This window comes from Capricornis sumatraensis, chromosome 11 (genome assembly GCF_032405125.1).
Source record: "Capricornis sumatraensis isolate serow.1 chromosome 11, serow.2, whole genome shotgun sequence".
Classification (NCBI taxonomy): Eukaryota; Metazoa; Chordata; class Mammalia; order Artiodactyla; family Bovidae; genus Capricornis; species Capricornis sumatraensis.
In genome coordinates this window covers 38,761,551-38,788,276 of record NC_091079.1, presented here as the reverse complement: position 1 = coordinate 38,788,276, position 26,726 = coordinate 38,761,551, and the positions used below count along the sequence as shown (strand labels likewise).

Here is a 26,726-nt window from a genome sequence, read left to right as displayed (position 1 = left end):
TCTTGAGACTATCTCTAGTTTTGCACGTTTCTTTACAGGCATAGGGCCCGGGGGTCCCAGAGTGCAAGACCAGAACTGTTGTCACTCGTGATTGTTTGCACTGTGCAGTGGTGGGTGGTGCTGTTCCTTTAAGCTTCACGAAGCCTCGACCCTTGAGCACACACGGTGTACCATCTCGTGTGCTGGGGCAGGAGGCGCTGGTGGTTGGCCTCAGGGAGCATCGAGCAGCCGCCTCCCCCGTGAGCACCACTGTTACTGGAAGCATGGCAACGGACTCGTGGCTGCTCAGTGTCTGGCTGACGTTTTCTCTGGAATAGAGAGCGGGCCTGTCACTTCAGGAGCACATCTGAGAATCTTTGCTGCCGGTGAACCGGTATCTCCAGATGAGCAGTACATTGTGTTCCTAAACCGAGTGTAAGATAAAGCCAGCGGATTGTACAGTAATAGACTGCATAAACTTCCCTGATGTGGGCTCACACTCCACATTGTAACTAACCTGTAAGAAACTACTGCTTCAGTTTTGGAGTAGTAGCAAAGCAAACCCTAGTTTCCTAGAAAAACTATGAAGTCCTCCTCCCTTTTCTAGTCATAGCCCAGAAGTCTGTCGCAGACACAAAATGTGAACAGCCCCACTTGCCTGAGGTTGTTTATTTGGAATATATCCTTAGTTTTTCTAAAAGTATGTAATTTGTTAACATGTCATGGGTTCAGTGTTTTTAAATAAAATTATAAGTATTTAAATAGTAAAAAGTAAAAGTGTTAGTCCATCAGTCGTGCTGACTTTTTGCAACCCCATGGACTGTAGCCTGGCAGGCTGCTGTGTCCAGGGGATTTTCCAGGCAAGAATACTGGAGTGGGTTGCCTTGCCCTCTACCAGGGGATCTTCCCGACCCAGGGATGGAACCTGGGTCTCCCTCATTGCAGGCAGATTCTTTACTGTCTGAGCCACCAGGGAAGCTAAGTTTTAACAAGATAAATACTGGTAAATACGACCCACAATAACAGAAGCTCTGTGGGAATCCTCAGTATTTTTTAAGGGTATAAGGACTCCCGAAACAGGAACTGCTGACCTAGAAAATGGACATTGGCTGAAAAAGTGGAAGAATTGTGGCTTTTTTTCATGATTTTGCAGTAAAATGACAGCAGTGCTGTGGAGGATTATAAGGAGACATTGAGGGCATCAGCGGTAGAGAGGGTCTTTCTTTGAGCTCAAGGTTGTTTCTTATTGTCTCCACATTTGCAGAATGAAGCACTGTCCTTAGAAGAAACACGGGTTCGAGTAGTGCAAGTACTTGGCCGTCTCGGGGGACAGATCAACAAAAACCTGCTAACAGGTGACGTTTCCTGAAAGTAACTCAACCCCTGAGGCATGCGGGCCCCTCAGCTGAATGCATACAGGTCACAGTGTCTTCTGATACTTGCTCCCGTGTGTCATTTATGTCTTTCAAGTAAGATTTTGAGGAACTGTATTTTGTCTAATGGAGTGAATGCTTCCGCCATGCCCTGAAGTCTGTGGGTTCCTATCTTCAGGGTCTGGCATATGTTCATTTTTTAAGCAGAGTCTAGCTGGATAGGCCTTTATGTTAAACATCGTGTCAGGAATTCAGAGTTATCTCTTTGAATACTAATATTCTTAATGTTTGGATATTTTTAGTTGTTTTTGATCAGAATTAGTGTTTTTTGATGAGTAAAAATTATATTTTTAGTTTTAAAATTTCATCCTAAATGTACTGGTGATTTTGGCATTTCAGCAGTTAGAATGTATATTAGAAAAATATGTGTTATAAAGAGGAACTATTTATAAAAGTATTGTTCGTTTATCATTTTTTCACAGAAGAGTAACTTAACTGAAATTGAAAATTAAACATTCCAGACTATTAGACTTGTTTAAAAATAATCTGACTTTCAGTCAGATTAGAAGCAGTATGTGGTGGTTTCTGATGTTGCTGCCCCATGTGTGTGATAAACAGAGCAGGAGGGGGTGGGCCGGGGCTGACCAGCATCTCCCCTACAGCGGCGTCCCCCGAGGAGCGGGCCAGGGGCTGTGTGGCTTGGGACCGAGAGAGGAGGCTCAGCTTCGCGGTGCCCTTCGTGGACATGAAGCCTGTCATTCACCTGGACCTGTTCCTGCCACGTGTCACAGAGCTGGCGCTCTCGGCAGGTGACAGACACACCAAGGTACTCATCACTCGCCGTGGTCAGCCATGTGCTCCTTAGGAGAGATGTGTTTCATGGGCTTTGTGTTTTCTCTAGCTTAGTGATGGGAAACTGCTCAGTTATCAGAAGTCGGTATCCTTGGAAAATGGAAATTAAACCTAAAGAGTCTGAATAGATGATAAAACATTAACGCACTAGAATTCTTCATAGTAGAGAACACAGGGCACAGGGGGTTGAGAAAGGATTTTTTAGTCTGTGCTCAATTCTCTATTCAACTTGGGAGATTCAAAACAGATGGTCTCAAGGTTTTCTATTAATTTGTACATTGCCACATTTTGTTCATTAAAAATAGATTTTCAGGAAGTAACAGTTAAGGCGTGCTCACAAATGGAGCAGTGTTCTGTGATACGGCACCGTGGGACTGTGTCTCTTATGAGTGTGTTAGTCCCAGTGCCTGGATCTTTTACGTCTCTGTTCTCAGCTCTTGGCTCCAGAGCAGAGTGAACAGAAGCATTAATCTTGTACAACAGGAAGTGTTGCTTAATGTTAGTTCGTATATAGGTGGGATAGTTATCTGCTGCACAGGTTTTTCTTTTTAAAGAAAGGGCTGCGTTCTGTAGCATTTCAAAATGCTCTTGACCTTTGTTGGACCCCTGGCCTGTTTCAGGTTGCGGCCTGTGAACTTCTGCACAGCATGGTTATGTTTATGCTGGGGAAAGCCACTCAGATGCCTGATGGTGGCCAGGGCCCCCCACCCATGTACCAGCTCTATAAGCGCACATTTCCTGTGCTGCTTCGACTGGCGTGTGACGTGGACCAGGTCAGTGCATGATCGTGAATTTGAAAGTTACAGAATTTGGAAAAATGTCGCATCGGGTCCAATGATCATCTCAGCTTGTTGCATGTTGGGACAACTCTTAACATCCTTGAAACCTGCTGCCCGGCGCTGCCCTCCCACTTCTGGATAGGACCTAGGACTCAGGACTTCTCAAAGCGCCCGCAGTCCCTAAACATGTGCCTCAGGGTTTGGAAAGAGTCCCTGCTGTGGCACCTGCGGCTGTGTGTGCTGATGGCCCTGTGACATCAGCCCTCATGGTCTTGCACAGAGGGGAGGTTGGGGAAGCCGTGGCCAGCAGTTGGGGGCTCGGAGATACTAGCAGGGTGCTCTTTCCTTGTGGCTTTGTGGACAGGGACACAGCCTTTGCTGCTGGGACACAGAAAACATTCAAGTTCTCACTTTATTTTGTGAAGCAGTAGAGGGTTCACACATAAAAAAGAAAATGAAAAACCCACTTATAAACATGGATGGAAAGTCCCTTGGAATATGTGAACCAGTACAGTCCAGCAGTGCAGTGAGATGCACTGTGATTAAATAAAGTCTGGGGGTAAAACTAGAAATTTACCACAGTAGATTTCGTTACTGGTGATTCTCTCCATATAGGCCAGAAAAATATTTGTGTTGGCAAGCCAGGAATAGTTTACTTTTGCCTTTAAAATGTCATTTACCTGAATGACACTGTTGTGTCGCCCCCAGCCTTGAAGCACCGTGCTGCCTCTGTTTGGGCCGAGGTTGAGATGTGGTGAGACGTGACTCTACACCCAGAGTGGGGCCTGTGGGCGGCCTGTTTTCAGAACGGCTTCACGTGTGTCTAGGAATTTATTTTCGGGGGTTGCTGTCTGTGTCTCTCATCAGGCCACGTGGTCCCTGAGGGCGTGGATGTCAGAGAAAGGAAGAAAGAAGTTATTTTTTTGAATACAGTTTGTAAAAACTCTGGAAGGTTCAGATGTCAACCAATAAATCTAAGAATCAATGAAGGTGAAAGCTGATGAATTACAAAATAGGACTCTCATATATCAGTGTTTTAATATAGCTCATATTTTAGTATTGACCCCTTGGGAAATGTGTCTACAGTATGCCGTTCATAACAGCATCAAAGAATATAGTGAAGCATCTGGGGGAGTTCCCTGGTGGCCTAGTGGACAGATTCCGGGCTTTCAGTGCTATGGTGCAGGTCCGTCCCTGACCTGCAGACCACGTGGTGCGGCTGTAATAAATACAGAAAGCGTCTAGCAATAAACTTTAACGTGCCAGGCACTCGTGTATTTATTGAATATAAAATGAATGTGATGTGTGCCTGAAGAACCAGTACCGAGGGAATTTCCAGGTTGTCTAGTGGTTAGGGCTTGGCATTTCCACTGGTGGAGCCCAGGTTTGACACCTGGTCAGGGAACTAGGGTCCTGTGTGCTGTGTGACTTGGCAAGAAGAAAGGATCAGTATTGAAAAAAGGCTGAATCTTCCTCAGATCAATCAGTAAGTTTGGTATCCTTCCAGCAAAAATCCTGAAAGTATTTCATTTTGAACATGAAAAGCAGTCTAAAAGAATAATTCCTTGAATCTAACCCCGAAAACTTGTGGGCGGGTCAAGTCCTAGAGGGAGTCCTGCCCTCGCAGACATCGGGAGGAAGGCACTCTGAGTATAGTGGTTGGACTACTGCACAGGTGTCAGTGGGGCTGTCTGGCAGTGGCTACGTGGGCCCCTGTGTGCACATAAAGTGTGTGTGTGGTGCATGGGGTTTTCTGGGTCAGTGGGAAATGGATCGTTTAGTATATTCTTTTAGAGTTATTAACATATGAAAGGTTAATTTCAGATTTAAAAGATACAGAAGGAAAAACAAACTGAAGATATGAGAGAGAAATGCAATGAATTATAGCCTGTGTGAATCTTTGGATAGGGATGGTCTTTTTCACTGGTAAAATATATTAATATGGAAACATAGGTTGCTAAAAGTAAACTCCCCACCGTCACCCCTCGCCCCCTATCACTCCCTAGGAAAAGGCGTGTCATCCTCTGCAGAAAATCTGGGAAGCTTCCCCAAGATCTTAGTAAAACACATTCTTACAAACATATGTATAAATTTTGTTTTATAGAGAAAATAGGGTCACAGTGTTCAGAAATTCTTTTATTTAAAATGCAGTCTGCTACTCTGGTGGACTTTATCATTACATTGTAGATTGTAGGTGTCTTTCTGTAAAGTTTGTGTACAAAGGGAGATTTTCATACAAGATTTGAAGGCAGATATGTGGAAGAAAATTATTAGTATATTGACTTGATTAGTGTTTAAAACTGCTGAATGACACAAACCCCACAATTTTGATATGTATGTATTTAATGTGGGAGAGTCTCTTGGACAGCAAGGAGATCAAGCCAGTATATCCTAAAGGAAATCAACCCTGAATACTCTTTGGAAGAACTGATATTGGAAGCTCCAATACTTTGGCTACCTGATGAGATGAGCTGACTCATTGGAAAAGATCCTGATGCTGGGAAAGATTGAAGGGAAAAGAAGAGGGGAAAAGAAGAGGGTAAAAGAGGACAAAATGGTTGGATGGCATCATTGGCTCAATGGACATGAATTAGAGCAAACTCCAGGAGATAGTGAGGGACAGAGAAGTCTGGCATGCTGCACTGCAGTCCACGGGGTCATGAAGAGTTGGACATGACTTAGGAACTGAACAACAGGATAAAGTAGAAATTTTTTTTGCCATTTTGTGCTAAAGAATGTAAGATTTTAAAATGGACAAATGGATAAAGAACAAAAATGGGAAGGTCATGAACAAAGAAATATGTGTGGCCAATTAAGTACATTTAAAATATTCAACCTTTTAAAAAAAAATTCAACCTTTTAGTAAATAAGGAAATTCAAAATTATATTTTTTGTAGCAGTTGTAAAATAATTTAAAAATTGGCAGTGTTTAGTTTTAGTGTTGCCGGTGTTCATTGTTGCTTTATTGATTACGCCAAAGCCTTTGACTGTGTAGATCACAACAAACTGTGGAAAATGGGGTGGGAGGTGGAAAGGGGATTCAGGATTGGGAGCTCGTATACACCTGTGGTGGATTCATGTCAATGTATGGCAAAACCAATACAGTATTATAAAGTAAAATAAAGTAAAAATAAAATTAAAAAATAAAAATGTATAATAATAAAAAAAAGAGATGGGAATACCAGACCACCTTACCTTCCTCCTGAGAAATCTTTATGCAGGTTAAGAAGCAACAGTTAGAACTGGACATGGAACTACAGACTGGTTCCAAATTGGGAAAGGAGTACATCAAAGTTGTATATTGTCACCCTTCTTATTTAACTTATATGCAGAGTACATCATGTGAAATGCTGGGCTGGATGAAACACAAGCTGGAATCAAGATTGCTGGGAGAAATATCAATAACTTCAGATACACAAATGACACCACCCTTGTGGCAGAAAGTGAAGAGGAACTGAAAAGCCTCTTGATGAAGGTGAAAGAGGAGAGTGACAAAGCTATCTTAAAACTTAGCATTCAAAAAACTAAGATCATGGTATCCGGTCCCATCACTTCATGGCAAATAGTTGGGGAAACGATGGAAACAGTGACAGACTTTATTTTCTTGCACTCTAGTCACTGCAGATGGTGACTACAGCCATGAAATTGAAAGATGCTTGCTCCTTGGAAGAAAAGCTATTGCAAACCTAGGCAGCATATTAAAAAGCAGAGGCATTACTTTGCCAACAAAGGTCCATCTAGTCAAGGCTACGGTTTTTCCAGTAGTCATGCATGGATGTGATAGTTGGACTATAAAGAAAGTTGAGCACTGAAGAATTGATGCTTTTGAACTGTGGTGTTGGAGAAGACTCTTAAGTCCGTTGGACTGCAAGGAGATCCAACCAGTCCATCCTAAAGGAAATCAGTCCTGAATACTCATTGGAAGGACTGATACTGAAGCTGAAGCTCCAATACTTTGGCCACCTGATGTGAAGAACTAACTCATTTGAAAAGACTCTGATGCTGGGAAGGATTGAAGGCAGGAAAAGAAGGGGATGACAGAGGATGAGATGGTTGGATGGCATCACCAACTCGATGGACATGTCTTTGAGCAAGCTGTGGGAGTTGGTGATGGACAGGGAGGCCTGGCTTGTTACAGTCCATGGGGTTGCAAAGAGTTGGCCACGACTGAGCGGCTGAACTGAACTGAACTGAGTGTTGCCAGGCCGGTAGGGAAGGGGGCTGTGGTCCTGGCAGGAGGGAGTGCGGATGCCATGCTCGTCCAGAGAGGCATTCAGAGTGTGTGCACGTGGCTGTCACACTTCTGAACCACCTGTGTTTCTAGCAATCGGTCCTGCTGCGTCCATACAGGAGATGCTGGGCCTCTATGAACATACAGATACAGCCCATGTGTTTATGTGAAAAGTATTCAGACAAGAGAAAAATAGGTGGTTACAAAAGTGTGTATTTTTACAGTCATGTATATTCATATATTTAAGTGTAGAAGTGTATCGTGTTAACAGTGATTTTGAATGTTAACAGTGGTTACGTTCAAAACCTACATTGGATGTAGGATTATAGACAGATGGTTTTCTACATTTTCTATATGGAATATGTGTGTACATATATATAATTTATGTACTAGGAATGCAAAATAATTTTTTTTGGAAACAAAAAGTAACCCTTTAAGACCAGGTTAATTTCCAAACTGAAAGGTAAGACTCTTTTACTTTGATTTAGTTTAAAATTGTTTCAAGTTTAGGAAGATAATTTTCAGATAAATATCTGGGTACAAGAGGACCTGTTTAGCCTGAGCCCCAAGACATGCAAGTGAGTTTTGATGTGGTGTGCATACCAAGTGCTTCCTTCTAGAGCACAGTATCACTGGGGAGGTAAAATTCCCTGGACTGTGTGGGGCACCTGTGGGGCCAGCCTGTAAGACACAGAGGAGAGAGGTCTGAACATGGAGGATGTTCACCTTCACTTGGACTGTGAGCATTTACTCCTCATAGAGAAAGAGGAGTAGCCGCATAACCACGTGTCTCGGGAGATTGCTCTGATCCAAAAGGACACTGCAGCTTCTCCCCAGGCCTGGACTGTGAAACCGAGAGACCAGCAGGCTGTCTGGGTCCTGGAGAGACTGTGTCTACATTTGAGCTGCTTAGGGTGAGAACCTGGGATGCCATAGAGTGAAGAGTTGCCCGGGGTAGTGCCTCTTCTGTGATGCGTGTGAAAGTGTATCCGTGGAGGACGTGGGAACGGACTGCCTCCTGTGCGTGCTCAGGGCCAGGTTAATAGGATGGGTGTGGGAAGCCTTTGCTGTCAACCCTGATTGCCCTGCTTAGGAGAGGAACAATGACTCCTGCGACACATGATTTTTTTTGCAGGCCTCTTAGGCAGGGAGAAGTTAGATCATGTTCGTCACAGAATTTAGCTGGAGAAGGACACTGGTATAACCACAGCAGTGGTATTGCTTAATTTTGCTGCTGTCATAGAAATGAAACTTTCTGCTATAAGATCAGCATGAAGGAAGTGAACTGTGATGGTCTTGCTCTTCCAGGTGACAAGGCAGCTGTATGAACCTCTGGTCATGCAGCTGATTCACTGGTTCACCAACAACAAGAAGTTTGAGAGTCAGGACACGGTTGCCCTGCTGGAGGCAATACTGGTGAGTGTGATCCCCTCCTGCCGTTCCTGTTGACTGGCTTATGTGGTCAGTGTTCAGGACCTTAAGCTGCCCATTAGGGTGTCAGAGTGTAGCATCTTGCTAGATTCATCATCTTTTTCTTTTGTTTTAGATAATCGGTGAGACACCATTTAATGAACGTGGTGCCATATTTATTATCTTGTGATACTTTTATTTTTTTTTCTTTTTCTTTTTTTTAAAGTGATATGCAAACAGATTTTTTTGCTTTGTTTTGGGAGGATAACTATAAATTTGACAAACTTCATCTACTTTGAGGGACTGTGTGTGTGTGTTTGGAGGGTAGAAAGGGTGAACAAGAATGTTCCTAGACTTTTATCAGAGTTGCAGTATCCTCTTGTTTTTAAAAACATGTCTATGGTATAATAGTTACGAGTAAAAGGAATTATTTGAGTTTGTCCCATTTTCTCCTGCATTCAGATTCAGTTCCTCAAAACCCCTAAAAAATCTTAGCTCAGCGTTTACATACGAGGGTCCTGAGCCACTGGAGGTGGCATTATTGGGCTGTGGTCTCTCGCTCACTGAGGCAGAAGGCAGTGGTCACCTAAAGCCTTACTGTCTTTCCATACTTATTTTATTTTCATTTTCTGAACTTGTATAAATAACTATATGTGATTTCTTTAAATGTCATATTGATTTTTACCTATTATAACAACCCATAGTTTTGTTTTATCATATGCTGACTTTGAAGTCAAAATCCTCAGTTGAACTCATAGCACATGTGTCCAAGCGAACATCCTTTAGTTCTGTGTTTTTGAAAATTGATTTCTTTGAGTCTCTGTGTCACTCTCTGCTGAGTGAGTAGTGTCATCGCATGGAGGGCTGCCATCCGCTCCTGCTGGCCCAGGCCAGGCCTGGAGTCCCTGTTAAATGTGTCGTTACTCACAGGGCTCCTTTTGCTCTCAGAGGCCCCTGACGAGAGGTCACGTGTGGGTGGTGGGCGTTAGTGAACACGTGCAGTTAGGATGGTGGCGTCAGTACAGCTGTGGTTTACTTCCAGCAGGGCCTGTGACAGATCCAGTTAATTCAGTTTCACTTGTGGATATTTCAAGCAGACGGATTTATTCTGCTGTTTCTATAGTCGCTATCTTAGCTGATCACTGAAGGCAGTTTAAGTCAGGGTGAGAATGGAAATGTAATGCGAGCTGGTTGTGGAGGTGCGAGCTGGTGGTGGAGGTGAGAACTGATGGTGGAGGTGCGAACTGGTTCTGGAGGTGTGAGCTGATGGTGGAGGTGAGAACTGATGGTGGAGATGAGAGCTGGTACTGGCTCCGGCACCCATGTGTCTCTCCCGTCTGCACCCCTGCCATTTCTGCTGTGTGTGACCATCAGCTCCTTGACTCTGGTTGGCACTGTGATCAGAGATTTTGTGTATGGCAGGGAACCAGTTGTGTTAGAATCCTCTTATTTCATTTTCTGAGTACTTTCTCAAGTTAAACTTCTCCTTTGTGGATCAAAGAGGGAAACAAACACTCAAGTTTCCTTGACAGTTTTTTCTAGGTGTTCGGAGACCGTGGGCTTCGGTGGTGGCTCAGCTGGTAAAGAATCTACCTGCAACGTGAGAGACCTGGGTTCAATCCCTGGGTTGGGAAGATCCCCTGGAGAAGGGAATGGCCACCCACTCCATTATTCTGGCCTGCATAATTCCATGGACTGTATAGTCCATGGGGTAGCAAAGAGTCGGACACAACTGAGCAACTTTCACTTCACTTCCCGAGACCGTACCATTGTGGAGCATACTCCAACAGAAAGTTATATTTTCAGAACCGCATCTGTCAGATTTTTCTTTGTGTAGCATTTCAGTTTCCTTGAGACTTGCAAGGTCTTTTCTTCATCCTCAACAGATAAGCATCCCAGGTGCTTTTACTGGTAGAATCAGCAGCAGAAGGTTTCAGGATGCAGCCATTGTGTTTCTTTTGGGAACGAGAGACTGCTTTGTTGAGATATAATTAAAGTATTCTCTCTCTTCTTACAAATGTTTCAGCTTCTCAGTCTCTGTAAAAGACAGTTTCATTTTGTCGAAAGAATTTATTAGAGTCTAGATGCTTCCTGTGAAGCCTCTTGACTAGTGTCTATTTGTTCCTGAATTGAGCTCTAAATTCATTCCCATAAATTTCTCCAGTTATGTTCAGGATACTCAACTGTCACTTTATGCTTTGTTTCAGGATGGAATTGTGGACCCTGTGGACAGCACTTTAAGAGATTTTTGTGGTCGGTGTATTCGGGAATTCCTCAAATGGTCCATTAAGCAGACAACGCCGCAGCAGCAGGAGAACAGTCCAGTAAACACCAAGTCGCTCTTCAAGCGACTGTACAGCTTTGCACTTCACCCCAACGCTTTCAAGAGACTAGGAGCATCGCTTGCTTTTAATAATATCTACAGGGAGTTCAGGTGCGTGAGTTCCCTGTCTGGGGTACGAGGGCGGGGCAGGGGGGCGGCACGGGGAGAGTAATACTATTTACAGGGAGTTCAGGAGTCACGTGCTGGGAAGAGTGTAGAGGTTCTTACGTTTCCAGTAGTGATTTTGTGAAGTCACTTGGTGTTTATGCATCCATGTAATCATGTATCAAGCACTTAGTGAATACTTATATTCTGGACACTGTACTGTTTTCTGGGGATTAAATAATGAATTAAAATGCTGTTTGCATTCAAGAGGAGGCTCAGAAAGTGTTGAAAACTACATTCAGGCTTAATAAACATAGTCTGGAAAGTGTAGCAAAAGACGTCATAAGAGACTTGTGAAGCACGTAGAGGAGTCTGACACAGGGTGAGTAGGTGGCACGGGAGTGAGACTGGAGCCGTGTGGAAAGGCTCAGGCCCAGGTCAGAGGGACATGCAGAGATAAGAGACGGACGGGGTCTGAGGAGACACATTTTCTCTTCCTTGCTGTGGGGATTGAGGTGCAGATGTGAGTGAGGCGAGGCTGGCCACGGGCCTCTCTGTAGAGCTAAGATCTGAAGGCCATGGCCAGGCCCGGAGTCATGGGAGCAGGGAGCACGGTTGGGCTTGTCCTGAAGCTCACCTGCCAGCAGCTGTGTGGGGAGTGGTCTGAGTGCCAGGACACCGGGGAAGAGGCTGTTTCATGGTCCGTGGAAAAGATAGTCCCTGACCTGAGGTCATGGTGATGCTGGCTTGTTCCTTCATTGAGCATTGGTTGCTAAGTTAGACTGCAAGTGCCAGACACCATGCCAGATGTGAAAGGTACAAAGATGCAGCGCTTCGTGACGGTTGCATTTAAAAAAGAGAGGCAGGTGATAGTCACTTAGATAAAGGTAAAATTTGTAGCTGAAATCAATGCCTTAGTAGTAGTATAAGGGATTCTCTGGTGGCCCAGTGGTTAGGACTCCATGCTTCCATTGCTGAGGGCTCAGGTTCCACCCCTGGTTGGGAAACCAAGGTCCCATGAGCTATGCCGTGCAGAGGAAAAAAAAGAAAAATTCAGTAGTGGTACATGATTACTAAAGGATCTTATAACAAATAATCAGACCTCATTTAGTCAGAATAGCTTCTCTCAGGAAATGGCACTTAGATAATGACGAGGGAGCAGTTGTTAAAATAAGAGATGATGGATGGATGGGGAAGGTAGATGGGTGGTAAGTAGATTGTAGATGGATGGGTGGTAGATGGAGATATGACGGATGGGTGGACTGATGGATGTCTGTATCTGCGTGTGGGGGCATGTTCACATTTATATGAGAATTGACTGGAATTTGAAGTCATTGTTAATTTTTTAGTTGAGGTGGAGTTGTAAAATGTTTGGTGTACAGTGTGATTCAGTTTTTAAAGCTTATGCTTCATTTGGTGGCTCAGAGGTTAAATCGTCTGCCTTGCAATGCAGGAGACCTGGGTTTGATCCCTGGGTCGGGAAGATCCCCTGGAGAAGGAAATGGCAACCCACTCCAGTATTCTTGCCTGGAGAATCCCATGGACGGAGGAGCCTGGTGGGCTACAGTCCACGGGGTCGCAAAGAGTCGGGCATGACTGAGCGACTTCACTTTCACTGTAGTTATGATAAAATACTGGCTATATTCCTGTATTGCACATTGCTTTTCTGTGTTGTACATAGCAGTTTGTGTCTTGAATTCCTCTACCTGTTTTGCCCCTCCTCCTTCTCTCTGGTAGTCACTGGTTTGTTCTTTATATCTGTGAGTCTGTTTCTGTTTTGTTACGTACATATGTTTGTTTTATTTTTTAGAGTCCCCATATAAGTGATATTATGCGATATTTGTCTTTGATCTGTTTCCCTAAGCATAAAGCTCTCCAGGTCCAGCCATATAGCTGTGAATAGCATCATTTCATTCTTCTTTATGCTGTGCAGTAGTCCATTGTCTGTATACACATCTTGCTCATCCTTTTATCTGTCAGTGGAAACTTAGGCTGTCTCTGTCTTGGCTGCTGTGATTCGGGCTGCTGTGAGCACTGGGGTGCCTTTATCTTACTGAATTGAGGTTTTCTCAGGTGTATGCCCAGGAGTGGGGTTGCTGGGTTGCATGGTAGTTGTAGTTTTAATGTTTCGAGGAACCTCCGTGCTATTTCCATGGTGGCTGCACTAGTTTACGTTTCCACCAGCAGTGCCCAAGGGCCCCCTTTCTCCACATCCTCAGCAGTACTCGGTATTTCTGGTCTTCTTGGTAATAGTTATCTGACAGGTGGGAGGTGATATGTCATTGTGGTTTTGATTGAATTTCCCAGATGCTTAATGATGTTGATCGTCTTTTCATGTTCCTGTTGGCCGTCTGTGTGTCTCCTTTGGTGAAGTGTCTGTTCAGGTCTTCTGCCTATGTTTAAATGGACTGCTTTTTGATACTGAGGTGTCTGTGTATTTTGTATACTAACCCCATATTTATCATATCATTTGCATATGTTTTCTCCTGTTGCGTAGGTTGTCATTTTGTCTTGTTGATCCTTCCTTTGCTGTGCAGAAGCTTAAGTTTAATTAGGCCCCATTTGTTTCTTTTTGCTTTTGTTTCCTTTGCTTTAGGAGACAGATCCAAGAAAATATTGCTACAATTTAGGTCAGAGCGTATTCTGCCTGTATTTTCTTCTGGGAGTTTTATGTTTTACAGTCTTACATATGATTGCATTTATAGTCACATATGTAGTCTTTAAAGTCTGTTAAAGATCTTACATATAGGTATTTAATTCATTTTGGTTTTTTTTTTAATACATTGTTAGAGAATGAACTGATTTCATTTTTTGTATGTAGCGGTCCAATTTGCCCAACAGCATTTATTGAAAACCCTGTCTTTTCTGCATGTATATCCTTGCCTCTTTTGTCATAGATTGACTGACCGTAACTGGATGGTTTTATTTCTGGGTTCTCTACTGTGTTCTGTTTATCTATCCATCTGTTTTTGTGCCAATCTCAGGCCATTTTGATTACACTACAGTATAGTCTGAACTCAGGGAGTGTGATTCCTACACTTCTGTTACTCTTTCTCAAGATTGTCTCAGCTATTTGGGGTCTTTTATATTTCCATACAAAATTTAAAATTATTTGTTCTAGTTCTGTGAAAAATGCCCTTGGTATTTTGATAAGTTTTTTTTTTCCTTTTAGTTTTTTAAGTTGTGAAAACCTATTTGTACATAAGAATGTTTAAAACATATGGCCACACCACATGGTGTGTGGGATATTAGTTCCCCAGTCAGGAATCAGACCTGCACCTCCTGCAGTGGAACCTCGGATTCTGAACCACTGGACTACCAGGAAAGTCCACAGATGACATGATAGTTTGCATAGAGAACCCTAAAGACTCCACCAATAAAACTGTTAGAACTGATAAACTCAGTAAAGTTGCAGAATACAAAATCAGCACAGAAAAATCTGTTGCCTTTCTGTGTACTCATCACAAACAATCAGAAAGTAAAATTAAGACAGCAGCCTCATTTACAGCTGTATCAAAAGGAATAAAATGCCTCAGAATAAATTTAACCAGGGGGGTGAAAGACCTGCACACTGACAACTGTAAGACACTGACGACAGAAATTGAAGAAGACCCCAATAGACAGAAGTCTGTTCTGTGCTCACGGATTGGAAGAATTAATATTGTTAAAATTGCCATACCTCCCACACAAGTCGTGAGATGCAATGCTGTCTCTCTCCAAATCCTGATGGCTGTTTGCACAGAAATAGGACCAGCAATCCTAATATGTGTGGGGAGCCGCCAAGACCCCGAATAGCTGAAGCAGTCCTGGAGGAGAGCCAGGCTGGAAGCATCCACTGGGTCTCGAGACTTGTCCAGCCTTCTCTCCGCCCTGTCTGACTTGCCTCTGGCTGTGTGCTCCTCTCGCCCCTCCCCATCCGCCCCCCGCCCCCTGTTCTGGTGAGACCTTGTTTCCTTTACCCTGTTGCTGTCTTTCTCGGATACCTGGGTTTGCTGGGCTGCATTCCAAGTGGCTCTGAGAGAAGATGCCGAGGGAGCTGTGTTGGGGGTGTCGCGTGTTGGGTGATATAAATACAGGCTTGTACGCTTCCTTCCTGCATGCTCCGGGGCCGTTCTGGAGATCTTTTTTGGGGAGCAAGGTTTTAGAGTATCATTTGTCTTGTCATTTATCTTCTCACTACTTTAAATGGATTTGGTTTTTGTCTTACTGTCTTTTGTTCAGGATAAAACTACTGTAGTCACCCTGGCCCTCTGAGATTGACTCCAGCTCTGGCAGTTTGACCACATGATGCTGTTCAGGGGAACCTCTTCTTCCCGCTCTGACACCCATGTTCCATCCTGCCTCACACCTTTGCCCACAGCCTGTATTTTCAGTGTCAAATCTGGGTGTGTGACAGGCTATGCGTGTGGAAGATGAGGGGCCTGTGGAACCATAAGAGGCTTCTGGGATCCCCTTCTAGGATTCAAATTAAAAAAAAAAATTAGGGTAATATTCCTGCCAAACCAGACAGCAAAGTGCAGTCTTGTCCTGATGCCCCCATCCTCGAGCCCTGCTGGTTCCTCACTCTGGTCCCTCACTCTCGTCCTCACTCTGGTCCTCACACTCGTCCTCACCCTGGTCCTCACTCTCGTTCCTCACTCGTCCTCGTTCTCGTCCTCACTGTGGTCCTCACTCTGGTCCTCACTCTGGTCCTCACTCTCGTCCTCACTGTGGTCCTCACTCTGGTCCTCACTCTCGTCCTCACTCTCGTCCTCACTCTGGTCCTCACTCTCGTCCTCACTCTCGTCCTCACTCTCGTCCTCACTCTGGTCCTCATCTCGTCCTCACTCTTGTCCTCACTCTCGTCCTCACTCTCGTCCTCACTCGTCCTCACTCTGGTCCTCACTCTGGTCCTCACTCTCGTCCTCACTCGTCCTTGCTCTCGTCCTCACTCTGATCCTCACTCTCGTCCTCACTCTGGTCCTCACTCTGGTCCTCACTCTCGTTCCTCACTCGTCCTTGCTCTCGTCCTCACTCTGGTCCTCATTCTGGTCCTCACTCTTATGCTCACTCTCGTCCTCACTCTGGTCCTCATTCTGGTCCTCACTCTCATCCTCACTGTGGTCTTCACTCTGGTCCTCACTCTGGTCCTCACTCGTCCTCACTCTGATCCTCACTCTGATCCTCACTCTCGTCCCTCACTCTCATCCCTCACTCTTGTCCTCACTCTCGTCCTCACTCTCGTCCTCACTCTCGTCCTCACTCTGGTCCTCACTCTGGTCCTCACTCTCGTTCCTCACTCATCCTTGCTCTTGTCTTCACTCTGGTCCTCATTCTGGTCCTCACTCTTATGCTCACTCTCGTCCTCACTCTGGTCCTCATTCTGGTCCTCACTCTCATCCTCACTGTGGTCTTCACTCTGGTCCTCACTCTGGTCCTCACTCGTCCTCACTCTGATCCTCACTCTGATCCTCACTCTCGTCCCTCACTCTCATCCCTCACTCTTGTCCTCACTCTCGTCCTCACTCTCGTCCTCACTCTCGTCCTCACTCTGGTCCTCACTCTGGTCCTCACTCTCGTTCCTCACTCATCCTTGCTCTCGTCTTCACTCTGGTCCTCATTCTGGTCCTCACTCTTATGCTCACTCTCGTCCTCACTCTGGTCCTCATTCTGGTCCTCACTCTCATCCTCACTGTGGTCTTCACTCTGGTCCTCACTCTGGTCCTCACTCGTCCTCACTCTGATCCTCACTCTCGTCCCTCACTCTCATCCCTCACTCTTGTCCTCACTCTCGTCCTCACTCTCGTCCTCACTCTTGTCCTCACTCTCGTCCTCACTCTGATCCTCACTCTCGTCCCTCACTCTCATCCCTCACTCTGGTCCTCACTCTCGTCCTCACTCTGGTCCTCACTCTCGTCCTCACCCTGGTCCTCATCTCGTCCTCACTCTGATCCTCACTCTCGTCCTCACTCTGGTCCTCACTCTGGTCCTCACTCTCGTTCCTCACTCGTCCTTGCTCTCATCCTCACTCTGGTCCTCATTCTGGTCCTCACTCTTATGCTCACTCTCGTCCTCACTCTGGTCCTCATTCTGGTCCTCACTCTCATCCTCACTGTGGTCTTCACTCTGGTCCTCACTCGTCCTCACTCTGATCCTCACTCTCGTCCCTCACTCTCATCCCTCACTCTTGTCCTCACTCTCGTCCTCACTGTGGTCCTCACTCTGGTCTTCACTCTCGTCCTCACTCTCATCCTCACTCTGGTCCTCACTGATCCTCACACTCGTCCTCACCCTGGTCCTCACTCTGGTCGCTCACTGTGATCGCTCACTCTCGTCCTCACTCTCGTCCTCACTCTGGTCCTCACTCTGATCCTCACTCTCGTCCTCACTCTGATCCTCACACTCGTCCTCACTCTGATCCTCACACTCGTCCTCACCCTGGTCCTCACTCTGGTCCTCACACTCATCCTCACTCTGGTCCTCACTCTGATCCTCACACTCGTCCTCACCCTGGTCCTCACTGATCCTCACACTCGTCCTCACCCTGGTCCTCACTCTGGTCGCTCACTGTGATCGCTCACTCTCGTCCTCACTCTCGTCCTCACTCTGGTCCTCACTCTGATCCTCACTCTCGTCCTCACTCTGATCCTCACACTCGTCCTCACCCTGGTCCTCACTCTGGTCGCTCACTGTGATCGCTCACTCTCGTCCTCACTCTCGTCCTCACTCTGATCCTCACACTCATCCTCACTCTGGTCCTCACTCTGATCCTCACACTCGTCCTCACCCTGGTCCTCACTGTGGTTCTGGGAAAACACCCCTTCCCAGAGTGGGGAGTGGTGCCTGTGTACTTGGTCACAAGCTGGAACACCCATGAGACTGTGTGTCTCTGCCTGGCAGTGTGTGCACAGTCATTCCCTGTCCTGTGTCAGAGGAACAGATTTTCCAGGGGGAGGCTGACCTGTGCCCTGACCCCCCGGAAGTGTGCTGTCACTGGATCATCCGAAGATGTTGGTGGTCTGTGTAACTGTTACGTGTGGTGGGTATGCCTGTGAAAGGCCCAGAGATGACTGCTGGTGTTAACTTGTTTTTGGATGGGTAGAGAGCTTTTGAAGTTGCTTTGAAAGAATGAATGTAGGACCAGATCTTCCTTTCTGCTACATGTAATGGTGGGGAGATGCGTGGAGTGTGGTCAGAACAGTGGTTCAAGGACCTGTGCTGTGAGTAGGTCCACAGGTGGGGGAGGGCTCTTGTCATGAAAGGCCATGTCTCTTGGGTCTGTCCTTGGCCAGGTTTTCCTCTTTGAGATGTGTTAGGTTGTTTTCTGTTTTAGAGTATTGGAGCCGTTTCTAAAGACAGATTCAGCTCAGGTGTATTCTGTCTGGTAGCACTGCTGTGTCCCTGTGTTGTGGGTGTTTTCCGATTCTCAGATGACACTCGTGTTCTCTGTTGCAGGGAGGAGGAGGCTCTGGTGGAACAGTTTGTGTTTGAAGCCCTGGTCACGTACATGGAAAGCCTGGCCTTAGCGCACACAGACGAGCGGTCTTTGGGTAGGTCCATTCGGGCTTACTGTGCACGCTGGCCTGCACAGCTCGCCAGCTTGTCCACGCAGGGTGGGGCCAAGGCCACTCCCTTGTGAGGCGCTGTCTTCTCTTGTCTCCTGTTTAGGGTGATGAGTGAAGCAAGGATGGGCCCCTCACAGCCTCTAACCCAGTTTATACAAGAGGTGTCTGTACCCCCACCCCTAAGACTCACCATGTCCCCCTGGCGGCCACTCAGGTTGACCTCGGTCATGCGGGGTCCTGCCCGGGGTGGGCAGGGCAGTTTTACAGTGAAGCCCCAGTGAAGCCAGCCAGCTGCCGTGGTGACTCAGCTTGTGGAAACGCACAGCTGGTGCAGGGCAGACAGTGGACCTGATAGGCTCAGAGAGGAGGACAATGTCTCTGAACTCACTAATTGTGGTCTACAAGGTAGGAAATAGCTTTCCCAACAAGACTGTGATAAAGCTGTTGTGACAGTCATGAAGACAGTTTTAAAATACTAGGCCAGACATAGGCTACATTCTGTCCAGAGCTGTCAGGATCATCCTCAGTTTTCTAAGACTTCTTGGCGATCCCCTATTCGGTCTGCCTGGGAGTCTGGCCCAGGGTTCTGACGTGGCTCTCACGTGTGGAGAACCCCGCCCTCACTAGGGAGGTGCCTGTTTTTAACAGACACATGGAGCCCTGTTGTCCTCCATGTTGATAGCCCTACTAATGAGTAAAAACATCTAAAATTCAGTCCTGCCAGCATTACATTAAAATTGCTTCATCTTGACGTCGTATACAGGTGACTTTTCTCAACAGGAGAAATTTGACTCTTAAAAATCACTGTCAGGTAAAAAGTGTAGAGAGAAAATGCTTTCTTGGTAACAGGGGAGGCCTCTTTCCTAACCACCCTAGATGCCTGTGGATGATTTCACCATTTTACTTCTGTTCTGCAATGCTGTATTATCAACTATAACAGAGTTTAACCTACAGCAGAGAAGGAGGGTCAGGGAGCTCCCCCCGAGATGACAGCCTGCAGTGGGGGGCGCGTGGGCTCTGGCCAGCTTGGTGGGTCCCGCGTCCCACCCGGAACTGAGGCTGCCTCTGGCTGGCGGGGCTGTTGTGTCTCTCTGTGTGAGTGCGCACCATGCTGACGTGCGGTTTCTTAAACATGGGTTTTGGTTGTGGACATGCAGTGTTGTATTTTATAAAATCACCTGTTTAATTACAAACGTCGGCCAGGAAGCCTAGTACTGCTGTGATGATGACTATCAGCTGCGAATCTCCGTGGCGATGTCTGTGTGTTGAGAGCAGGTACGGTTCAGCAGTGCTGCGATGCTGTCGACCACCTGGGGCGCATCATCGAGAAGAAGCATGTTTCCTTAAACAAAGCCAAAAAGCGACGCTGTCCCCTGTAGGTGATGTTCCTTCCTTTCTCTTTCTCTTTCTTTTTTTTCCCCCCAAAATAAAACTAATTCTCAGTCAACACATGTTTAATATCTGTGAGGAATTTATAAAAGTATAGAGTCAGTTTCCTAAAGTCATTTAAAAGCGGTATGTTTAAAAGTGCTTCATTTAAGGTGTAATCTTGGTTGGGGTGGTAGATGCATTTTTAGAGTCATTGTTGGAGCTGAGATATGTCTGCACTAAATAACAGCTCTAATGTGGAATTCTTTGACATGCTATGGAGTAGGTTTGGAATGTAAGATCCAAAATATTAGAACAGTAGGATTTTGAGAGACATGAAGTTACAGGAGTTTGAAATGAAGTCCTTCAAAACCAAGGCTGGCTCATCGCCCAGTGATTTTCTGTCTTTAGTCCCATTTCCATCCTGCCAGGTCCCATTCTCAGACGGGGTCATGGTGTGCCGTGCCCCCTCTCCCCCGGGTCTATGCACAGGCCTGAGGAGCCCTGGCATGTGCTAACACTCTGCAGAGGCATAGCCTGTGGACTGGACATTGATTCTCCCTCTGTGGTTTTAAAATCAATTCTCCCCTACCCTGGGCGTGGCATCCCTCCAGGTTGCTCATGCTCACTCTTGAGCAACAGGATTACTTTGAGGTCTGGTAACAGCGTGGATCACTGGGCCCTGCCCTGGAATTGGACTTCATAGGTTTTCAGGGGGCTGAGAATTTGCCTTTCTGCTGAGTTTACAGATGACTCCGATGAAGCTGGTCCAGGGAGCACAACTTGAGAAGCTCTGCTTCAGATCCTTAACCCCTTTTGTTTTAAATTGCACTTAACAGAAAACATGAAAATACGTGGTACTGTTCTTTTAAGAAATGCTTTTTAATTTTTCCCTCAATTAAAAAAAGGCAATGAGCATTTAGAATTTATTTCACCTGTGACATTTTGATTGTATTCTAATGATAATACATTAAAAATAAATCAAATGCCTTTTAATGAGGTTTCCACATGTATTAAGGAAGCAAAATTAAATTTATGGTTTATGGACTCTGGGGTTGGCTAAATGCTGAATGTTGAGGCAAATACTGAATGCAGTGTGTTCTCCATACAGAGGCTTCCCACCTGTGGCGTCCTTGTGCCTGTCGGACATGGTCCAGTGGCTTTTCACCAACTGCGGGAGGCCCCAGACGGAATGTCGACACAAGTCCATAGAACTCTTCTATAAGCTTGTTCCTTTGCTGCCAGGTATGGCGATCACTGTGCTCTATAAGTGTCTTTTACCAGTAGTCTAGAGATGTACTTATATAAAACGTGATCTTTCCATTTAGAGAAATGTAACATGCCTCTAACAAACAAAAAGTAAGTATGTTCAATAATCATTTCAGGTCATTTGTGTGACAGCTGATAATTATGGCTACAGAGTTCCCAAAGATTTATAGAAGGGAAAATGCTGTTTTGATGTTAGATGAAACAGAGGAAGTAAATTTAGGATTTCTTAGTATCTTTTATTTTCTTCTACAACATTTTTGCTTTTCTATTCCACTTAAAAGAAGGAAGAGTTGGATGACCATGGTGGTTGTTAATGTGATATTCAATTAAGATTTAATAAATCTTATTAATAGTTAATGAAGTAGTGTAGTTGTTTTATTTTCACATGTAAATTAATAAGGAATTCCAGACTCCCAAGTCTGAATGATCTCAGATCTTTGTGATATTAAAGGAAAGCAGTGGACCTGTGCTTTTTAGTAGTTACTGTGCTGAGCCATTAAACTTGAGATCATGTCTCAGTTTCTTAGGAGTGAGTGTCTTGTTCTCTCCAGTTAGTCCATCCTCAGGTTTGGTGGCTGAGGCATGGGGACGCTGGGCTTCACGTGTGCCGGGTGCGAGTCTGGAACCAAGTGGCGCTGTGCCACGTGCATCTGCGTGAGGCAGCGCCCTGCACCATGGCTCCTCAGCCTGTTCTGTTTAGCAAGTGGCATGGAGAACCACTGTGGGGAACAAGAGGCAAGATACCTTCCTGTCATTCTGGGAGTTAGAAGGGTTGTGCATTTTGTTATACTGTGGAATATAGTACAAGTTGCTTAGTCATGTCCGACTCTGTGACCCCATGGGCTGTAGGATCCTACATTCATGGGATTTTCCAGGCAAGAATACTGGAGTGGGTTGCCATTTCCTTCTCCAGGGTGCTATGAAATATGTGATGATAAATACTATATAATTTACATACTACATATCATGGTTTTATCCATGCTGTATATTTGCATATACTATGTAAACCTGTAGTATGTATTTATCCACTGTACTATTATTTAACGTACGTGATAGAGATGTATGCTTGTGCTTTTCATTTTTAGGGAATTGTTTAAAAAGCATTAGTATTTTATATATGCTTTTAGTTAGCAAAGTTTGTTTCACATGTTTCCATTCTCACAAGGAAGTCAGTGCAGAGTGGATGGACGGGGTAGAAGGCAGGGCAGAGGTGGGACTGCTTCCTGCAGGCCCCACGCCCGCTAGTGGTGTCAGCGCGGCCACTTTTCCTCCCAGCTGCCTGCTGCAGGCCCTCCTGTACTTTGGGGAAATATCAGGGCTCTACCCCTCAGAATGATCTGTGTTCAGCACTGGACACTGGGTTCGCCATCTGACTTGTCCTCCTGTGTCCTCTAGGGGGCCTCTGCCCACTTCAGGGATATTTAAGGTCCTGGGACCTGCAGAGGTGCCCTGTGCACTGGGCTAGGCACGTGGACACCCAGATGCATGGGGTGCGATGAACAGTGCAGGTTTGCTCCCCACCAGGGAATGGTGGTGGAAAGGCCCCGGCTCACGGGGAGTGGGAGCGAGAGACCCCCCCCATCTTGTTTCCCTCTAGGCCTGTCCTCCTGGGCCCTTCATTTCTGCATCTTTGCCGCCACCACTCTCAGCTAGCACTCGATGTAGAATTTACATATCTTCTTATGCTTTACTCACTGTTACGGTTTTCTTTTTCTCTTAGTGAAAATAATGGACTGGTAATTTTTCTTTCTAAAACTCTGAAAACATGGTTCTAATCTTTTCTAACATGGCTTGTGATAGGCATTTTCTGACACAGTAAAAAACATTTCTTCTTTTGCATCAGAAATACATTTCTGTTTCAGTTTCTAACTTCATTAGAATCAGAATGACTTGACATGTTTAAAGGCACTGATTTCAGAGCCTACAAAATACACTTTGATGTTCTTTGTTTAATTTAGAAAATAATTAATACCTATTAGAAAAATATCTTTTATTTTTATTTATTTATTTTTACTGTATTTTACTTTACAATACTGTATTGGTTTTGCCATATATTGACATGAATCCACCACGGGTGTACATGCGTTCCCAAACATGAACCCCCCTCCCACCTCCCTCCCCATAACATCTCTCTGGGTCAAAACGAATCGCCAGTCTATGTCTGATGCAGGATACAGGATGCTTGGGGCTGGTGCACGGGGATGACCCAGAGAGAAAAATATCTTTTAAAAAGTAGATCATTTAATTCTCTTATTTAATGAACACTGGACTTTGCCATGTGGTAGATGCTCTTCCGAGCACTGTTTCAGATATTAGCTGCTTCAGGTCATGTAATCTTGGCGACAGCCCCAGAGGCGGATGTTGTGTGAGTCACTGGACAAGGACACAGGCCAGAGGGCCGCTCCCCATGGCGCCGGGTGGAGAGGCAGAACCTTCAGAGGGCCTCACTACTCTGGTGCTTGTTCCTTCAAAAAAGCAATAATGGTTCTCAAGAAAGAGGGCAGGAGGAAGAGTCTGAAGTTTATAGGTAGTGAAATGGTATCCAATTAGGTTGCTAATGGTTAAAGACACTGAGAATGACTCCTGGTGGAAATAACCTTCTTGTCTGTGAGCACAGGGAGTGAGCTGTGAGTGCCACAGTTAGAAAAACACTATCCTGGATCATTTTGGAATTTCGTTGCATTGGTAGGTTTGTTTATGTGAGTCTTTTATGGGGGGCTGTATTTGAAATATTGTGATACTGCCCATCTTGTTATGGTCTGATTACATTTTAACCCTACCAGACCTTTTTTTGTTCTTTTTTGTTGGGAGAAGCTATTTTTTTATTTTCGTATAGCGATTAGCAAATGATTTTAATCACATGAGAGTGACTGATGTGTGTGTTTAAATCCTGTTTCTCTTTTAAGGCAACAGGTCCCCTTCCTCATGGCTGAGGGACCTGGTCCAGAAGGAAGGCATCCCCTTCCTCGTGAGCACCTTCGAGGGTGGAGGAGCCCGGGACCGGCCGGCTGGCCTACTGGCCCAGCCCACCCTCCGCCACCTGCAGGGCCCCTTCAGCCTGCGCGCCACCCTGCAGTGGATGGACGCGCTGCTGGCCGCGCTGGAATGCTACAACACCTTCCTGGATGCGGGCACCCTTGGCGCTGCTGAGGTCCTGGGTGGGTAGAGCCTCCCGGCTCGGCTCCACGGCTCTGCCCGGAGCCAGGCTGGGGATGAGATGGGACGTGTGACTGGACAGGATCACGGATGTCATTCTCGGCTCTGCCTGCTCCCTCCGTCAGGGAGCATGGCCCACACGGGCAGGTGCCACTCTGGGAGGGGCGTCCCCAGCATGGAGTGTGTGCAGCCGGCCAGTGGCTGCCAGGTGCGCTCTGCTGTGGGGCTCAGAGCAGCCACATTTAGTGTCTTGGATTTCTCCTGGGTCCTCGCTTGGGTGGGCCAAACTGCAGACTTGTCCACAGAACAGGTTGGGCTTTTCAAATGATTGAACCGGGGGCATCTGCTCCAGCTGTGGTGACAGCTGACCCAGGTTACTGCATCCTCCCCCAGTCCTGTCAGAGGTGACAGGGTTACAAGGACTCAGGTGGCCCCTGGTCTGTTGCACTCAAGGGCACCTGGGGTTTGAGACTGTGATTCTGACCAAATGAACTCTCGGTTACTTGAATACATAATGACTGGTCCAGAATTACTCAAGTGACCTGTCAGATGGCAATTTGATTAACTTTCCTCAAATCTAATGACACAGAGAACTGGAAACCCCCACCCGAGAGGGTCTCACCCAGCCTTCACCTTTGCTCTTCTCTCAACTTAGGCACCACTGGGGTCAGTTGTCCCCATCTTTATGCCCAGATGGTGAGCTGCACTCCGATCACAGAGTGGAGAGCTTGTGTCTGTCCTTCTGTGGCAGACGGGGTGGGCCAGGGGAGTGTATCTCAGACTCAAGAGTTTTGTGGGAAACCTGTCTGGGAGTTGGTCTGAAATTGACTCCATGAAACAGCCAGTCAGAGCCCCCTGTTTAAGGCCAGGATGTGTCTCCCCCACTGCCCTTTGGAGGACATTTAGGTGGTTTCTTCTTATATTAAATTGAAAACATTGCTAGAATGAACATCCTCAAAGCGCATATTTGCGGTTCCACTATTATTTCATGAGGATAAAATCTCAGTGCTGGATCAAAGGATATGAACTTTTAAACCTTTGATAGAAATTGGTGTGCACATTTTTTTAAAGCTTTTAGTATGATTGAGCAAATAGCCCTTCAAAAAGATTGTGTTAATTTATGGTCCCGTGGGTAGTGTTTGAGAAGCAGGATCTAACCTTCCATAGGTGTGTTCTTACTGTATGAGTCTGCAGCTGACTTCTAGGTGGGTTGTGTTTTGAAATGAGAGGAAATAACTGCCCATTTTATTCAGCTTTTATTGAACCTTTAAAAATTTGACTGAAAGTGTATATATCACACCCATACTTAAAGAAGAAATTTTACGTTAATCTTAGTGATTTTAGAAGGAAGTGTATGCTGATATTTTACTATAATTTTTTCTAGGTGCTGAAACGCAGTCTTCGCTTTGGGAAGCAGTGGCTTTCTTCTTAGAGAGCATCGCCCTGCACGACATCACAGCAGCACAAAGGTGCTTTGGCATGGGGACCCCAGGTGACAGGCCCAGCCCGCAGGAGGGGGACAGGTACAGCTACAGCAAGTGCACGGTGGTCGTCCGGATCCTGGAGTTCTCCACGACGCTGCTGGGCGCCTGCCCCGACGGCTGGAAGGTGGGCCTACCCTCCCACCGGCCTGCTTTCCCAGAGCTGTCCCTGTGTGGGAGCAGGCTGTTCTTGAGAATACCGGACTTCAGGTGCTCGTGTGGGAACAGAAGACAATTTTCTAAATATCTTACTGGCTCTTGGGTTTTATGCTGTGACCGAGCACCTGCCTGAAGAAATGCACATCAGCCAAAGTTTGTAAATGTGTCTGTTTGGCTGAGACCCACAGCCCACCCGTTGGCATCTACTGTGTGCCTGCTGTGCACCTGGCCTGCCCCTCCCAGGGCTGGGGACCCAGGCTGCCCCATGAGGGTGCCACAGGGGCACCTCCAGGCCCGCCTCTCCCAGGACTGGGGGCCCAGGCTGCCCCATGAGGGTGCCACGGGGGCACCTCCAGGCCTGCCTCTCCCAGGGCTGGGGGCCCACGCTGCCCCATGAGGGTGCCACAGGGGCACCTCCAGGCCCGCCTCTCCCAGGGCTGGGGGCCCAGGCCGCCCCATGAGGGTGTCACGGGGGCACTTCCAGATCCTACTTTCCTGGGGCTGAGGGCTCAGACCACCCCATAAGGGTGTCATGGGGGGCACCTCTTGGCCCACCTCTCCCAGGGCTGGGGGCCCAGGCCTCCCTGTGAGAGGGTCATGGGGGGCACCTCCAGGCCTGCCTCTCCTGGGGCTGAGGGCTCAGACGACCCCATAATGGTGTCACGAGGGCACCTCCAGGCCCGCCTCTCCCAGGGCT

The 26,726-nt window shown here is 46.4% G+C and overlaps 1 protein-coding gene across 2 annotated transcripts in view; it reads left to right on the top strand.

Moving 5' to 3' along the window:
- PRKDC (protein kinase, DNA-activated, catalytic subunit) overlaps positions 1 to 26,726 on the top strand; it is a 130,395-nt gene that overhangs the window by 23,917 nt on the left and 79,752 nt on the right. For both annotated transcript variants that reach the window (XM_068983808.1, XM_068983807.1), the window contains exons 23-32: positions 1,244 to 1,334; positions 2,015 to 2,178; positions 2,825 to 2,977; positions 8,523 to 8,630; positions 10,832 to 11,058; positions 18,487 to 18,581; positions 19,872 to 19,971; positions 21,076 to 21,209; positions 24,140 to 24,391; positions 25,774 to 25,997. In XM_068983808.1, the coding sequence (XP_068839909.1) occupies positions 1,244 to 1,334; positions 2,015 to 2,178; positions 2,825 to 2,977; positions 8,523 to 8,630; positions 10,832 to 11,058; positions 18,487 to 18,581; positions 19,872 to 19,971; positions 21,076 to 21,209; positions 24,140 to 24,391; positions 25,774 to 25,997 (1,548 nt within the window). The remainder of the gene's footprint in view (positions 1 to 1,243; positions 1,335 to 2,014; positions 2,179 to 2,824; positions 2,978 to 8,522; positions 8,631 to 10,831; positions 11,059 to 18,486; positions 18,582 to 19,871; positions 19,972 to 21,075; positions 21,210 to 24,139; positions 24,392 to 25,773; positions 25,998 to 26,726) is intronic.